This window comes from Echinops telfairi, unplaced genomic scaffold (assembly GCF_000313985.2).
Source record: "Echinops telfairi isolate 266 unplaced genomic scaffold, ASM31398v2 ScPeMD7_5592;HRSCAF=6446, whole genome shotgun sequence".
NCBI classification, from domain to species: domain Eukaryota; kingdom Metazoa; phylum Chordata; class Mammalia; order Afrosoricida; family Tenrecidae; genus Echinops; species Echinops telfairi.
In genome coordinates, this window is record NW_022109491.1 from 26,256,001 (window position 1) to 26,271,954 (window position 15,954).

At 53.0% G+C, this 15,954-nt stretch overlaps 2 protein-coding genes across 2 annotated transcripts in view; one reads left to right on the forward strand and one right to left on the reverse strand.

The window, feature by feature from the left end:
• Positions 1 to 15,954, forward strand: part of FAM110A (family with sequence similarity 110 member A) — a 200,543-nt gene that overhangs the window by 124,729 nt on the left and 59,860 nt on the right. The window lies entirely within an intron of this gene.
• The window catches only part of SLC52A3 (solute carrier family 52 member 3), an 18,246-nt gene continuing 14,399 nt past the window's right edge, over positions 12,108 to 15,954 (reverse strand). Inside the window, exons 4-6 of the mRNA XM_004697894.2 lie at positions 15,150 to 15,655; positions 13,229 to 13,352; positions 12,108 to 12,796 (exon numbers count right to left, since the gene is read on the reverse strand). Of these exons, the coding sequence (XP_004697951.1) occupies positions 12,584 to 12,796; positions 13,229 to 13,352; positions 15,150 to 15,655 (843 nt within the window). The 3' untranslated portion in view covers positions 12,108 to 12,583. The remainder of the gene's footprint in view (positions 12,797 to 13,228; positions 13,353 to 15,149; positions 15,656 to 15,954) is intronic.

Sequence of the window (15,954 nt, forward strand, 5' to 3'; positions counted from 1 at the left end):
GGGACTGTCCTCATGGCTCCTGTGGGTCTCCGAACGGGCTGCAGGGCGGATGTGGGTCGGCCTGGGCCTGCTGGCAGCCGAGGGAGGAGGCCCACCTCACAGCTGACACTCTGCTCACTAATTGTGATTAACTATCGGGCCCTCTCCCTGGCCAGGCCCGAGGCCTGCGTGTGACAGCTGCAGAGTGAAGCAGTGAGGCCAGGAAGGGGTTAATGGGCTGCCCCTCCATCTGAGCCCCTCAGACAATGAGGGGCAGGGGGAGGGCTCTGGTGGGGTAGGTGGCATCAGCTGGGTCCAGTGAATAGAAGGGACAGGGGCCTTGTCCTCAGGGACAGGGTGTGAGTGCTCTGTGGGGAGAGGGGTCAGGAGCACCCCAACCCCCATTATATCGTCCTTCCCTGTCAGCTTCTCCCCTCGCCGAACATGGCCTTCCACTGGGGATGGGGATGGGGGGCGAGGGGGGAGCAGCATCCTTAGCCTTCGGAATTCTGCAGCAAGGATCGCAAAGCCAGACAGATGCAGTCGTGAAATGTCACTTGTCACTGCTGTGGGAGAGTTCATGTATTCCTGTACTTTTCTGGTTAATTATTAGCAGCGGAAACCCAGACAGGACCTCCTCCCTCCCTATTTCTCCCCATATACATATTAAAAAATAGCTTCTTTGCTCTAAGAACAGACTCTGGGAGTCAGTCACAAATACAAAAGGACGTGTCTGCCTCGTTGAGAGGAGCCTGGGCCAGGCAAGTAGTTTCCAGCCAACTGCCAACCTAAAGGTTGTTGGTTCGAATCCACCCATGGAGACAGTAGCCGAGAAGGCCTGGTGAGTGCCTATAGGACATGTGGGCAGTACATAAGCATTGCCATGAATGTCTTGGCGGGTTCGGATGAAAACCCAGCTCTGCGGTGAATCTTCTCTGGGACCCGGTGCGCGGACTCCCTTTGCCTCCCTGGGATCACCCTGGATGCTAGCGGGAAAGTTGGTCCTGGTTGTGCAGAATGTAAGGCCAGAACTTCCCATTCCCCCCCCCCCCCCCACCCCCATCCCCCGCCCCCAGGGCCCCAGCGGATACGCCAGGCCCACGCCCCTTTCTGGCTCTTTCCCAGCTTCTTGGGCAGCAGCACCACCATCTGGGGCTGAAGTCCATTACAGCCAGCCTTACCGGTCTCCTTTGGAATATACATTCACTAGGGCGGCTGGCACGAAATATACAAGGGGGCGGGGGGGTTCAAAAGATTTTTTTGGGGGGGAAAACTTCCTGAAATTTTAATCCCATTTCCTGTGAGCTTTTTGAAGCCTCCTTGTGTATGCACACTCACTCATCGCCGTCTGGTCGATTCTGACTCATAGTGACTCTACAGGATAGGACAGAACTGTGCTTGGGGGTTTCCGAGATTTGTAAACAGCCTCATCGTTCTCCCGCGGAGCCCTTGGTGCTTTCGAACTGCTGACCTTTTGGTTAGCAACCCAACGCTTTAGCCACTATGCCACCTGGGCTCTGATGTACACATCAGGTATCATTACCTCCCATGTGTAAGGACTGAGATGGAACTCAGCCATGGAACTGGGATTCAAATCCCGAGACCTGCATCCCAATCCCCGGGCCCCCTCTCCATCACACAGCCTGTGTTAGGGCAGAGCTCTGAGTTCAAGTTCTGGGGGGAGACCTGGAGGAGCTGATGCGGGGAGTGCCCTAGAGAGCATGGTCAGCATTGGCCCCACAGACCTGGGACTGCAGGAAAAAGAGCCGTGGGCCCAGAGTCTTCAGGGTAGGCTCTCGTCCTGGCTCCCCAACCCCTCACAGAAGGCCGTTAGGGACTCCCCCACCTGCTGAAGGCCCCGAGGGCTGCCCTCACTTGTTCTAATGCTTGCCTTCCTGAGCTGTAGTGAAGCGAGCGGTTACCATGGATGTTAGGTTCTTCTGTGGGGAGAAAGTTGCAGTCGGTACAAAGGAACAAACACACAAATGGAAACACCCAAACATCCCCAAAGCCATCCGGAAGTGTCCTGAATACAGCCCCTGGCAGTAATACATCTACTGACCGGGGAAGAGGTGGTGTGCGAGAATGTTCCATACACTTGCAAGCTCTGCTTTGAAGTTTGCCTCTCTGAGAGCGGTGTGGGGTCAGAACAGTGGGTCCCCAACCTCACCCCACTGCCTGCTCTCCGCTCAGCTCGTGTCAGACCAAAGCACCCGCACTGGCTTCCTCCCTCTCCCTCTGAGCAAACACAGCTGCGTTTCTGAAGTTATATCAGGGACATCGTAAACACAGCTACATAGCTGTCGAGCTCTGATTACCCATCGGGCACTGATCTGGATGCTTCGCTTGTATCGATTCATAAAATCCTAACAAAGCTGTGGCTATCTTTGCACTTTACAGATGAGGAACCAGACACACTGAGAGGTCAAGTGACCGGCTGGAGGTCACACACTCAGCGAGTGGAGTGGGAGGGCCCGGACTGGAAGGAATAATAACCAGCCTCTCATGGAGTCCTGGTGGTGCAGTGGTTATGCCTTGGGCTGCTAACTGCCAGGTCAGCAGTTCGAAACCACCGGCCAGTGCTGCAGGAGAGAGATGGGCTTTCTACTCCCTCAAAGAGTTACAGTCTCAGGAACTCCCAGGGGGCAGTTCTGCCCAGCCGGATAGGGTTGCCACGAGTCAGAATTGTCTCAGTGGCAGTGAGCTTCGTTTTTTGGTTATTGCAGATGGCTGGTGGAAGAGCTCTCCTGAAAGACGCACACTCCTCTGTGCCTCTCTCCTGGGGGAGGCTTCTGGGCTCCTCAGTTTAGTCATGCACCAACTTACAGGAGCTGACTGCATGGAAACCCCTCAGGCCCGCCTGCAGTCGGGTGGGTTCCGGATCGTGGGCCGGAGGAAACATGCCCCAGAGGGCTCCCAAGACGGTCATTTTTTCAGGAGCCGATGGCCTCCCCTTTCTCCCACGGGGCAGCTGCTGCATTCAAACAGCCACCCTCTCCGTGAGTAGCCAATCACTTACCCAGGGTGCCGCCAGGGATCCCCAAATCACAGTGAGATCAAGGTGCTCCGGGCCGGCCCCCTTCTGGACATGCCCACACGCTGACCCCGCGAGGCGCTCACGAGACCCCCAGGTAAGGGTGGTATCATAAGCCTCTTCCCCTGAACCTCTGTCAGCAACATGCAGGATCTTTCCAGAATGAGAACCCGAAGGTGTAACCTCTCACTCACCTTAACACCTTTAGAGGAGACGGACCTCCTTCCCCAGGTACCTCCTGGTATCCCTCAGCATCTTCTCCGATCCCTGACCCCAGTCTGGCTTCCTGCCAGCCCCCTTTCATTCCAAAGTCATTGTGGCTGTTCCGTGACCTAGGGCACTCTGTGTCCTGTGAGGCTGAGGGGGGTGGCGAGGCCACAGGGTTGGAGCTTGGATTTCAGAATTGCCTTGAACTATGAGAGCTTCACCCCTCAGTGTATTAGTCCTCTCCCCACTACATTGGGGATAACACTTGTACCTAATGCTCAGTCTCACACTCCTATTAAGGCGCTCTGGTGGGGTAGTGGGCTACACATTGAACTGCTAATCACAGAGCCAGGGGTTCACACCCACCAGGCAGCAAGCTCTTTTTAAGCTGAAGACTCAGCTGATTTAGCTCACATGGCGTGCTCTGGGCCGAGTCGGGCATAGGGCCTGTTGCAGCTCGGTTCTCGGTTGCACCTCTCCTGACATGACAGGTGAGGCTGTTGCCCCATGTCTTGAATCTGGACAGCAGGGCCACACCAAAGTCCCAAACTCCCTGCCGTTGAGTCGATTTGGATTCACTCGGACCCTGTGGGTTTCTGAGACGGTAGCTCTTTACAGGAGTAGAAAGTCTCATCTTCCTCGTATGGTGGTTTCAAACTGCTGATCCTGAGGTCAGCAGACTACCATGTAACTCCCATCCCACCCGCGCTCTTCAGCAGTCGGGCAATCAGCGTTTGGCTCATAAGACCACCCGTGACCCAGGGAAATAACCATAACTGGTCAAAGGTAGTTTTTAAAACCCAATCATTTAAAGAAAACACTATAAAAAATAAAAACAAAGCAGGAGGTCTTTCACCCCCAGACCTTAAAACCTACCAGATAGCCACCGTAGTCAAAACAGCCTGGTTCTGGTATAGTAACACATATGCAGACCAATGGATTGGAGCTGAAAGCCCAGAAATACAACCAAGTACCTAGAGGCACCTAATTTTTGCTGAAGAACTAAAGCGCATGGAATGAGCAGCAGACAGGCTCTTCAACAAAGGGTGCTGGGAAACCTGGACCTCCAGCTGCAAAAGAATGGATCAGGCCCACACCTGGCAGCGTGCACCAAACAAACTCAAGGCAGATCTAGACCCGTGCATCAGTCACAAAATCATTAAGGCCATCAAACAAAAAAACAGGGACACACGTAAGGACCCTAATGCTCCGTACAAACACACTACTGAGCATAATGAAAATCTCCATACTGTAAAAGACAAAACAAGGAACTGGGGTCTCCTAAACTATGACCTGTGTGTCCAAATAAAAGACTTCATCAAAAGAGTCAACAGAAAACACATGATTGGGAAAAATATATTCAGTAGTAATACATCAGTAATACAGCTAGTCTCCAAAATCTACAGAGAAGTACAACGTCTCAAGAAAAATACAAATAATCAATAAAAAATGGGCACGGAAAGACAATTTACCAAAGATGACCTCCAGGCGGCTAGCAACCACATGAAGAAACATTCATGTTTATCAGCAACGAGAGAAATACAAATCAACACAACAAGGAGATAGCACCTCATTTAGACTCTTTTGGCAAAATTCTATAAAGCAGAAAATAATATAAGCTGGAGAGGCTATGGAAAGATAGGAACGCTTTCCTGTTACTGGCAGGACTAGAACTGTACAAGCATTATGGAAATCAGGAGGGCACGTCCTTCAAGAAGTGCCAGCCTAAGTACCTTATGGTCCAGCGATCGCTCTACTGGTATGTACCCCAAAGAAATTAAGAGTATAGCAGGAACAGACATGTGCACACCTATGCTCACTGCAACATTTTCCACAATAGCAAAAACATGGAGACACAACCCCCAACCTCGGCTCTAGAGGAATGGACAAACCAGCTCTGGTACATTCATATGATGGAATGTTCTATGTCAATCAAAAAATCAATGATAATGCTCTTCGAAAAGCACAAGGCATAGATAAAACCAGAGAACACTATGCTTCGCAAGCTCAATCTTACCAAGATAAAGATTTAGTGGCACTGTTGTGATAAGCAAGAACAAAGAAGATGTGTGGTGTTTAAACCAAAAGACCAGACTTTGATGACTATGTATGACAGTGGTTCTCAACCTGTGGGTCGCGACCCCTTTGGGGGCTAAATGATCCTTCACAAGGGTTGCCCGATTCATAACAGTAGCAAAATGACAGTTATGAAGTAGCAATGAAAATAATGTTATGGTTGGGAGGGGGCGGTCAACACAACATGAGGAACTGTATGAAAGGACTGTGGCATTAGGAAGATGGAGAACCGCTGACGTCCGAGGAGGCCAAGGACAGAGGTGGGGAAAGGGAGAGAGGAGGGAGAGGACAAGACATGGAGGGTTGAACAGGGAAAAAAGCAAAAACAAACCCAAACCCAACCATTTAGGTTGTCTTAAAGGCATGCAGAAAATGGAGAAGCATTCAAGAAAACCTTCCACATCTCAATAGGAGCAGTGTGTGGAGCCTGTGCGGTGATCCTTGCCCCTGTCTCCACCTTAGTGTGGGAGAAGCTCCACTCTGGGGGGGGGGGTGTCCCAGAACACGGGGCTCCCTCTCCCAACTGCCCCATGTCTGTGGGAGTAGGGTCTCCCCTGGAGAGGTAGGCCCCCAGCATTTCTCACCATCCCCGCTCGGTGCCACGGAAGTTAAATTCCAGCCAAATGGAGATGAGAGATCAGGGGCTGCCATTCTGATGTCCTTTCTGAGCATGAAGAGGTGCAAGCCAACCTCAGAGCACCCCTTTCAAAAGGAACCCACCCAAAGCCGTGAGAGTATTCTTGGCGGAATTACAACCGAACCCTACACAGTTACTACAAAAGAAAGCCACACCGGAAGACCAGGGGACCACGAAGTTCCGAAGTCCACAGAACACAGTCAGTCGGCAAACGCTAGTCTCACGAGTAGATCCGAGAAACTGCCCTACTTCTCCAGCAGGGCAGGTTTCTGGGGTCTACGTGTCCTTACGTGTCCTTTCGAACCCCGAGCCCTGAAGAAGCTGGTTTCCTAAGTCACCTTTCAGGCAAACACTAGCGTGGTAAGCAGCTTCCCGAGACCCGTTGGCCCTAGGCATCTGGCATGGAGCTCCTGTGAAGCGTGTGTGTGTGTGTGTGTGTGTGTGTGTGTGTGTGTGCTCGCACATCTTACCGTGAGTAGCGTGAGCTACCTATCATATTTCAGCACATAATGTGCTGATGTTATCCCTCTCAGGCCCGCGCACACAGATGGTCAGCCTTAGGAGGCACTGTTCCCAGCGCTGCCTTACGGATTGAGTTTTCTCAAGTAGATCAGACGCTTCCTCTGCTTGAAAACATTGATCCAACACTGATCGCTGTGCTTTGGTCGGTCGACAAACCAGTGAGATGCGACTGTAAACTATATGAAGAAAAAGAGAATGGAGCCATCCAGACAGCCCTCACTAGTTTCTTGCCTAGAAACACTGTTCCCAAGTCCCAGGTTCTAGAACCTTCCTCAAATGAGTTGTTACCACAGCTGACAAAATGCCAAGGCTGTCCACCCCTTCTTCCTCATCTGAATAAAAATGTAAGGTTTGCGTGTTTTTTAAATGTCTGTACATGGGGTAGTTAATGGGACATGGGTTCAGCCTCCGGTGCGTTCCCTCTGACCATAGTTCAGGGTGTGACTGGCCTTGCTATCTCACAGGCAGCACCCAATGTTCTTACTACTCCCTTGTCCCTGAGTTCCCCTGTGGCCCATTTAGAGTGGTTCCCATTTTTGATGTTTTCGATGGAGGTTTTCCTATATCCTATATGTTTTTTGTTTGTTTGCTTCCTGCTTGTGTTTTCTATGACTGATTTTCTGTCTGTGAAACCCGGAGAGGGATATTTATACAGGTATAGCTATGTAACCAGTAAGTGGGTGAATACTCACCTCGGGTCCTGGCAGGGAGGGATGGATGAAATGGGAAGCTAACCACCAAGGATGGGAGGAATAAAAAGTCCTGAAATTGTGGTGATGATTGTGCAACTCTTCTTGAGATGATATGTGAAGTACATGCCAATAAAACTATTTTTTGAGCGTTCATGGATAAATGGGCTTAAAAGATCATGGGATTTTTTCACAACTTTTAAAAGCCTTTTACGTTGCGAATTGTTGCTAGGTGCTAGCTAGTCGGTTCCGATTCCTAGCAGCCCTGTGTCCCACAGAACGGAACCCTACCCTGCCCTGCACGGCCCCGCATAATTGTCATGTTTGAGGCCCTTGTGGCCGCTCCTGTGCCGCCCATTTTGTCGAAGATCTTCCTCTTTTTGATGTCTCTCTTTACCAGCCATGATGCCCTCGGGCTGGAGTGTATTTATCAGATCATCGGGTTCACATTCAACAACTTAACATAGCCAACCTCCCAATGGCTTGCTTTATCCCGCCCCCCCCACCCCCATTTTTGCCTACCCTATTTTAGGACGTTATCTTCCCGTCACCCAAGTTAACACCTGTCTTCCCTTTAGCCTATTGCCTCCTCTTCCCACCCTTTCCTACCCTCCCCCTCCCACCCTTGGTCACCCTTAAAGTCTGTTTCTTTTGGTATGAGAACCTTTATCATGATTTTTTCCCCTCTTGTAACAGTGGTCTTGTTAGATCTCTCTGGAGCTAGATTTATACCTCGGTCCTTGGCTCCGCGCGAGAAAGAATTCACCACGCCGAAGCCGGGTTCGTGATCGAAAGTGAGTTTTATGAAAGTTAGAAGAAGTTTCAGGTTTACACGGCACCCAAGGAGCTCCTCCCGGACATGCGGCCTAGCTGGAAGTGGCTCTGCGTCCCGCAACGCGTGCCAAAGCTCTCTGCGTCTGAGTTCTCTCCCTTCTGTCTAGGTCCTTCTCCTCCGTTCTAAGTTCTCCCGTCTTGGTTCTTGTCCTTTTTTCTCCCTCCCCTCGGGGCTTCTGCCTTTTCAAGGATTCCACAGGGAGGCGTGGTGGAAGACCCCTGGTCAACCCCATTGGCTGAATTGAATTTACCTGGCTAGGTGATCCAATTCAAGTTCACGCCCACCCCTGCCTACCGGTGGGAACCCTGAACATGTGCGGGGCGCCACTCCTTCGTTCCCCTAGCTTGACCCTCTGGGCACGCGTTAACGGACAAACCCCAGTCCTATGCTGGCCTACCTAACAGTCTCATGCAAGATCTGCCCTTTTCTGATCGACTAACGTCGTTTCATCCATCCGACTAACTAGATTCATCCATGCCGTGACGTATTTTACAGTTTTATCAGGATTCCTTAATAATGGTGTGTATGCAACAAGATCTATTTCTCCCTTCTTTGTTTCCATCTTCTTGCTATTGTGAGCCGCGCTGTAATGCCTGTGGGTGTGTGTCTATATCTGTTTGCCTTTCCGTAGGGCACACACCAATTGTGTGATGGCTTGATCAGGTTGTTGTTGTTATTGTTGTTAGGTGCTATCAACTGGGTTCTAAAGACTTTTCCCCAGCTTTGTCTCCCCCAAAGATATGCCAAACCTAAGAGGCTATCTGCCAGTGTGTGGGAGGTCAGATGCTTAGAGATATTCTCCCTGTAGGCATCTAGCCATCCGGCACAATCAGACACAATTGTTTATCCCACCATAGGTGGGTCTCACTCCCTGCTGTTGAGGGCAGTGGATTCCTTTCCATAGAAAGCTTAGAATAAATCTAGCCTCCAGCTCAAGGACAATCAAGGTTATGCTCCATCTTGAATCTAGGATCCGCCTATCTTGTCACATGTGTACCCTGATTCCTACTCTTCTTATTGGGTATGCACCCCTAGATCGTCCCCTTCCCATTACTGTATTGCCTTTGCTACAACCCCTTCCTGTGGTGTAGGGTGTTGCCTGTAATCAGGGGGCTTGCACGACCCCAAGTATATATAAGCTTTGAAATAAATCCCTCTCCCTCCTGCTCCTTTCTGGTCTCCGGATCTCCATGTGGGCCATCAAGTAGGGTGGAGGTGAGCACGCTACCATAAAATGTGTCTGACTCCTTTATCTTACTTTCTCTTCTATCTCTCTTATTCTCTGCGACTTTACTGAAATCTTCACGTATGATAGCTGTACAATTGTGCCTGCCGGGCCGTGATGATTTGTGAGGGGCTGCCTACTCTGACGCATGACCTTGGGCACACGGCATGAAACACGGCCTGGTTCGGGGTCACCCTCACCATTGTTCCTGTGCTTCGGCACAATGTTACAGACGTGGTGTCACTCTGTTTCCAAGAGGCCCTTCCTCTTTTTCGGAGCCCCTCCGCTTGACCAAACACGATGTCCTTCTCCAGGGCCTGGTATTTCCCGACAACATGTCCAATGTATGTGAGATAATGTCTCGTTAGCCTGTCCTCTAAGGAGCACTCTGGCCATACTTCTTCCAAGACAGATCAATTTTTTTTTTTAGCAGCTCATGGTACTTCCAATATTCTTCTCCAGCACCAAAAATTCAAATGCATTGATTCATTTTTGGCCTACCTTATTCAATGTCCCAGTTTCACATGCATATGAGGCAATTGAAAATACCATGGGTTGGTTCAGGTGCACCTTAATCCTCAAAGCAACATTTTCGGTTTTTCACTCCTCTAAAGAGGTCTTGTGCAGCAAAATTACCTAACGCAATGTGTCTTTTGCTCTCTTGACTGCTGCTTCTATGAGCATGGATTGTGGATCCAAGCAAGACGAAATCTGAGACAGCTTCAACCTTTTCCCCATTGATCACGGCATTACCTATGGGTCTAGTTGTGAGGATTTGGGTCTTCTTCACACTGAGTTGTCATCCTGACCGAGACTGCAATCCTTGGTCTTCATCAGCTAGTGCTTCGAGCCCTCTTCACTTTCAGCCAGCAAGCTTGTGCCATCTGCAATAGAAGGTTGTTAATACGCCTTCCTCCAATTTCTTGATATAATCTACCCTCTCAGATTAGTTGCTCAGCATACAGATTGAATGAGTATGGCGAGAGGACATTCCCCTGACACACACCTTTCCTGACTTGAAACCATGCAGTATTTCCATATTCCGCACACACAAGTGGGTTCTCTGCTCCGTTCCGTTGGTCAGTGTATCTCTTCTAACAGGTCCAGGCTGTTTGGACACCCACTGTTGTGCAGTAGGTTTTGAGGTCAGGACATGAGAGGCTTCCTGCTTTGTTGTTAAGTAAGGCTTGGCTTATCCTGGGTCTTTTTCCATTCTATATAAAGTTGGTGAGGTTTTCCCATTTCTTTAAAGAATGATGCTGGGTTCTAGGAGAGACATCTTTGGATTTTGGAGGCAATACAGCCCTTATTTGGGTGTGCTACTCTGGCCTATTTATTTAATTTATTTTTTAATCATTTTATTGGGGACTCATACAACTCTTATCACAATCCATACCTACATCAATTGTATAAAGCACATTTGTACATTCGTTACCCTCATCATTCTCACATGCTTGGTTGTATACTGATTCATGGGCCATGGCCGATGGTTTGGCTGGATTGTCAGGGACTCGGAAGGAACGCTATTGAGAAATTGGTAACAAGGAGGTATGAGGAAGTGGTATGTGGATAGGACTCTCTCAATGGGCCAAAGAAGTGAGGATATTTGTGTCTCATGTCAATACTCACTAAAGGGGTGACCTCAGCAGAGGAGGGTTCTAACTATCATGTGGATAGAATAGAGCAGTCGACGCATGCCAGCCAGCCTCTTTCCACGGTCACTCCTGTCATTGCCCCATGGGCTCATGAACAACGTGGTCACGGTGGCAGGGAAGAAGGTTACCCACGGGCTTAGCAACCTAGACTTCTCACTTCTCCTCACAAAGATTGGCCTAGGGCTGCAGTCACTGCTGAGTGCCCTATCGGCCAGCAGCAGATACCATCACTGCGCCCACAAGATGGGACCGTTCTTCCGGGAGATCGGCCAGCAAGCCGGTGATCAGATCAGGTTGATAATGTCAGACCACTTCCAGCCTGGAAAGGGCAGAGCTTTCTTCTTCCTGGAAGACACGCTTAATTCTGAACGCATGTGCCTCTCCCACACGCAGTGCGTTTGCCAAAGCTCTCCTCCGTGTGCACTTACAGGCTGCCTTGTCCAATGCTATGGCACCCTGCACAGAGTGCCAAGGGGCACTCGGTAGCAAATGAAGGGCTGTGTTGCTCCACGCTCATGGAGTTTGCTCTTCTTACCATGCCCCCAACATCTTGAAGCCACTGGAATAACCATCTAAAGACACACAGGGCCAGCTAGGTTATACAGGCTTAGGGCATTCGTTCCCCACTGGCTGTATGTGTTCTAAACCAGCATCCAATATACGGTGCTGCTTCTCCCATAACCAGGATTCACAAGTCTTGGAATCAGGAGGCAGGAATGGGGAGGGCACCATGCCCCTCTTATTTTTAGAAACAGTCTCACAACACTTTTGCTTTCTGTCCTCACAGCCTACTTGTGCTCGGAGAGTCGAGGTCTTAGTTCCAAAGGGAGGCGTACACTCATGAGGAGCCACAGCCGATTCCATTGGCCTGGAAGTTAACAATGCCCCACGTCTGGTGGGGAGCTCACTTTCAGAGGGAAAGGTAGGAACCCCCCCTGCCCCCCACCCCCTTATGTAATTCGACCTCCCACAGGCCACTTACTCTCTAGGGAGCAGGTCCCTGGGAGCTAAGAGGGGACAGGAAGAGGCGTGGAGGACTTGAACCCATTGATACCATGGTTCCAAAAACCTCCCAGGCAGACCTACTAGATGCCGCCTCCTGTAAGTTCTTCTGGGAGGGCAAAGAAAGATAGGGCAGCAGTCACCTCTCAATCCAGCTGGCCATTTTGAGGCTGTGCTAAGTGCCACTCTGTCATTACTGTTGGGATCAGAGCAAGGAAAGAACCGGGGCGGCTTGTTACATGCTAGGGAACGCTCTCTCACCCCTGCAGCAAGCCTGGGAGAGAGGTACTGTTTATTATAACACCATTTTCCAGACGCGGAAGCGGACTGACAGAGAAGTGAAGTGGCTTCCTCAAAGTCACCCCCAGCTGGAGAGGGCCAGCTCTCACGGTGTCCCCCTGCCAACCTGCTTTCTCCTGGGGCAGGACTCCCACCGCCGATGCTTCAAATCAACCAGGAGGCAGGCAGCGAAGGGCGGGCAGGCAGGCGGGCTGCAGGGGCGGCATCGAGTTGGGTAGGGCCGCGCTTTGCCTCTTCAGGCCCGCTGCCTGGGAGACCTGCTGTATCCCCTCGGTGCCAAATGGCCCTGCCTCTCCACTCCCCTCCCCTCTGCCCTGTGTCCTCGGGCATAGCCCTTGCCGCGCTGGGTATCGGGTGCCAGGTGCTAACGACGGGGTGAGCTTGGTGCGTTGTCGCGGCGGGTGCGTGTGCCCCCAGCTGGCCTACGAGGCGCATTGGAGGCTGCAGAAGTCAGCGGAGGAGAAGAGCCGCACCACGTTGACCAGCGGGAACATGAGCACCGCTCCCACCAGCGAGCCCAGCTGCACAGCCACCCCGCACCACAGGAGCGCCCGGTCGTTGTGCTCCCGCAGGACCACGCCCAGCATTGCCTTGACGTAGCTCAGACAACCCGAGAAGAGCACCCAGGAAGCCACCTGCAGAGATAGGTGGAGAGAGAGGCAGGGTGAAGGGGGGAAGTGGGGGTTCCCAAGGCTGCTCATTGGAGGAGGAGCCGTTAGGATGACGATCTCGAAGTGCAAAGGAAGCCTTATGGGGTGACCTAGGGCTAAGGGTCCCCATGAATCAACCCCCATCATCCCAAACAAAAGGTGGCCCATGGGGGTTTGTGGTCCCTGAGATCAAGTCAAAAGCACCTGAGAGAAGGCACACAGGTGGGAAGTGTGTGGGGTTCAGAGAGGCGGGGCTGTGACCCCCCATTGCTCAGCGCTACCCACCTTCCAAATGAGCACGGCCTCCTCCCCTCCCCCACCCGCACCAGGGTTTCCAGAGAGACTTTGGGCAATAGGCGGCTGCACCCCGGGTTTCCTGAGCACTGGACTGAGAGGTGGGAGGGGGGAGATACTTACAATGAGGGCCTGACCGGCCCAGTGGCCCTGCAGGAGGGGGCAAGGGCTCATCACAGCCATGGCCATGTTGTAGGCCCCAAACCCGGTCCCGAGCACCGAGAGGGCCCCCAGGAACAGCAGAGACCTAAGACAGAGTGGGGCGGGTGAGCTGCCGCCCTCTGTCTCCACCCTTCCCCCCGGGGTCCACGTGGAATGGCCACCATCCCCAGGGCCGTGGTGACCTACAGGAACCGTGTGTGCAACCCCTGACTCTGGCCCTGGACCCCACCTTACACGGTCACCTTATCGACTGACTTCCTGCAGTCACGGCCCTCACGCCAGCCAGGAAACGGGGCCAACTAGAAGACGTCTTGAATCACAGCACTGCAGGTATGCCGTGTGACCTCATGCCACCTCAGCTACCCCTGTCACGGCCAGAGGGTGTTGGCCTGACCTCCAGACACCCTTGAAGCTGGGGACTGCTGGCCTACAAGGAGGCTGGCTCTGCAGGGGGCCTGCACACCTGACGGGAGAGGCCACTGCCTTGCATGTGAGGCCTTTGCACATGCTCCAGAACCCCAAGCTCGGTCTCCACCCTGGGTGAGAAAGAAGGGTCTGTCCCTGCCGCTAAGGACACATGCTACTGAAAGCTTCTCAGATTCTGTGACAGCCAAGCTCTGCCACGCTGGATTCTGCAGATTTGGGGCCTCTGGTGCCACTTCCCCATAGAGCTCAGTCCTCCTCCTGGGGGCTTTACACCTTATGGTGGGTTGAGCTGTCTCCCCTGGGAAGGTATATTGAAGTCTTCACTATTGGTGCCGGGGAAGGTGAACTTATTTGGAAATAGGGTCTTAGTAGCTGTCATTCGTTACCACGAGGTCATACTGGAGTAGGCTGGGCCCTGATACAATGTGATTGGTAGCCTTTAAAGACAGACCCGAGGGAAGTTGGCCTTGTAAAGATGGACGAGCTACGCTGTCGCAAGTCATGGAATGCCTGGAACCATGAGAAACTAGACAAGCGAAGGAGGAGCTTCCCCTTCAGCCGTCAGAAAGATCCTGGCCCTGCCAACACCTGACTTTGGGCCTCCAGCCTTCAGAGGGGCCCAAGTGTATGTTCCTATTCTTGTAAGCCACTCGGCGCTTTGTTCCAGCAGCTGCAGGAAGGGAGAAAGTTCCGCTTCCTGGAAACTGGGCCCTTCCGGTCCAACTCCCGGTCCGTATTCTCTTCTTCTTGGGCTGGGAGAGGTTGGGGGTGGGCAGGTGCAGGGAGGTGGAACTGGAGGCAGTGAGGGCCAGGCTGGGCAGAGGGTAGATGGGAGGCTCTTGGAGTTACAGTGTCATGACCCCAGAGTGTGGGCATTCCTTCCTCCTAGGGGCCTGGAGCCCCTGGAGCCCCTGCCTCCCTGCACCGGTCCCACCCAGCTTGCTTGGCATCAACTCAAACCCCACACTGGATTTGCATTCTCTACCACCTTCCTCAGTCCTTCTGCCAGGATGGCAGCTCCACGGAGTCCAGCCGTGGGCTGGGGGCCAGAGGCCATCAGGGTAGAGCCAGCATGCTGGGGGTCAGAACGGGTCATGCCCTTTCTCCCTGCTTGTTTCCTCGTTTTGTAGACTAGGACCTGCGAGTAGCTGCCCATCCCTCCCCGCGGGGGCTGCTGACTGCTACCTTCAGAGGGCCTGCGGGGGGCCACGGACCGCTCTGTGAGCTCTAGAGAAGGGACTCATTCCATCCTGCCAGCAACCCGAGGCAGTGGGAGCTGTCATCCTCCCCATTTCCCAAAGAGCCCATGGCTGAGCTGGGCTTTGAACTGAAGCAGTGGGGGAGCAGAGACAGGCGCTTAGCCGCCACACACACAGCTGGCTAGGGGCAGACTGGAGGAACCTGGGATCTGGAGGAACCCCCGCCCCCTGAGTGCCCCAGGGCCCATGGGGCAGACCTCCTGGGCAGGAACATGGCGACAAAGCAGGCGAGAGGGTTGGCCATGGAGCCCAGGGTGGCAGCCAGGTGGTAGGCGACCGGCCCGTAGGACAGGCAGGAGTAGGTCTGCACTGACGGCAGCACGCCATTGGTGAGCGCGTTCACAAAGCCCACCAGAAAGTAGATGGCAGAGAGCTGGGGCAGGCGGAGGGAGGCCCTCTCCTCCTCCGGAGGCCTCTGGGCCTTGATGCCGTCCTCTGGGCCCTGGAGACCCAGGTCCTGCTTGTCCTGCTGCGGGAAGGTGGGGAGGCTGATCTGGGAGCTGAGGAGGTCTTCCGTGGAGGCCTCCCAGTGGTGGAGGCGGCGCCGGAGGAAGAAGAAGGCCAGCAGGCAGCAGGCCATCATGCAGGAGAGCAGGAAGAAGAAGGTCCAGGGCGGAAAGTGGGCCGGGAGGGAGCGGCTCTCTAGGCGTGTGGAGGAGGCTGCCGTCCCCGTGAGGTCAGACACCAGGGTGCTGCTGGCTCTCTGGGGAAAGACAAAACCAAGGTCGGGTAGGGCCCTGGGTGACCTTGGGGTGGGTGTCAGGTGCACAGGTGATATCTAGGCAAGGGTTGCCCAGGACCCTGGGTGATGTGGGGATGAGGGTGAATCAGGACCCTGGGTGATGTTGGGATGAGGGTGGATCAGGTCCCTGGGTGATGTTGGGATGAGAGTGGGTCAGGACCCTGGGTGATGTTGGGATGAGGGTGGGTCAGGACCCTGGGTGATGTTGGGATGAGGGTGGGTCAGGACCCTGGGTGATGTTGGGATGAGGGTGGATCAGG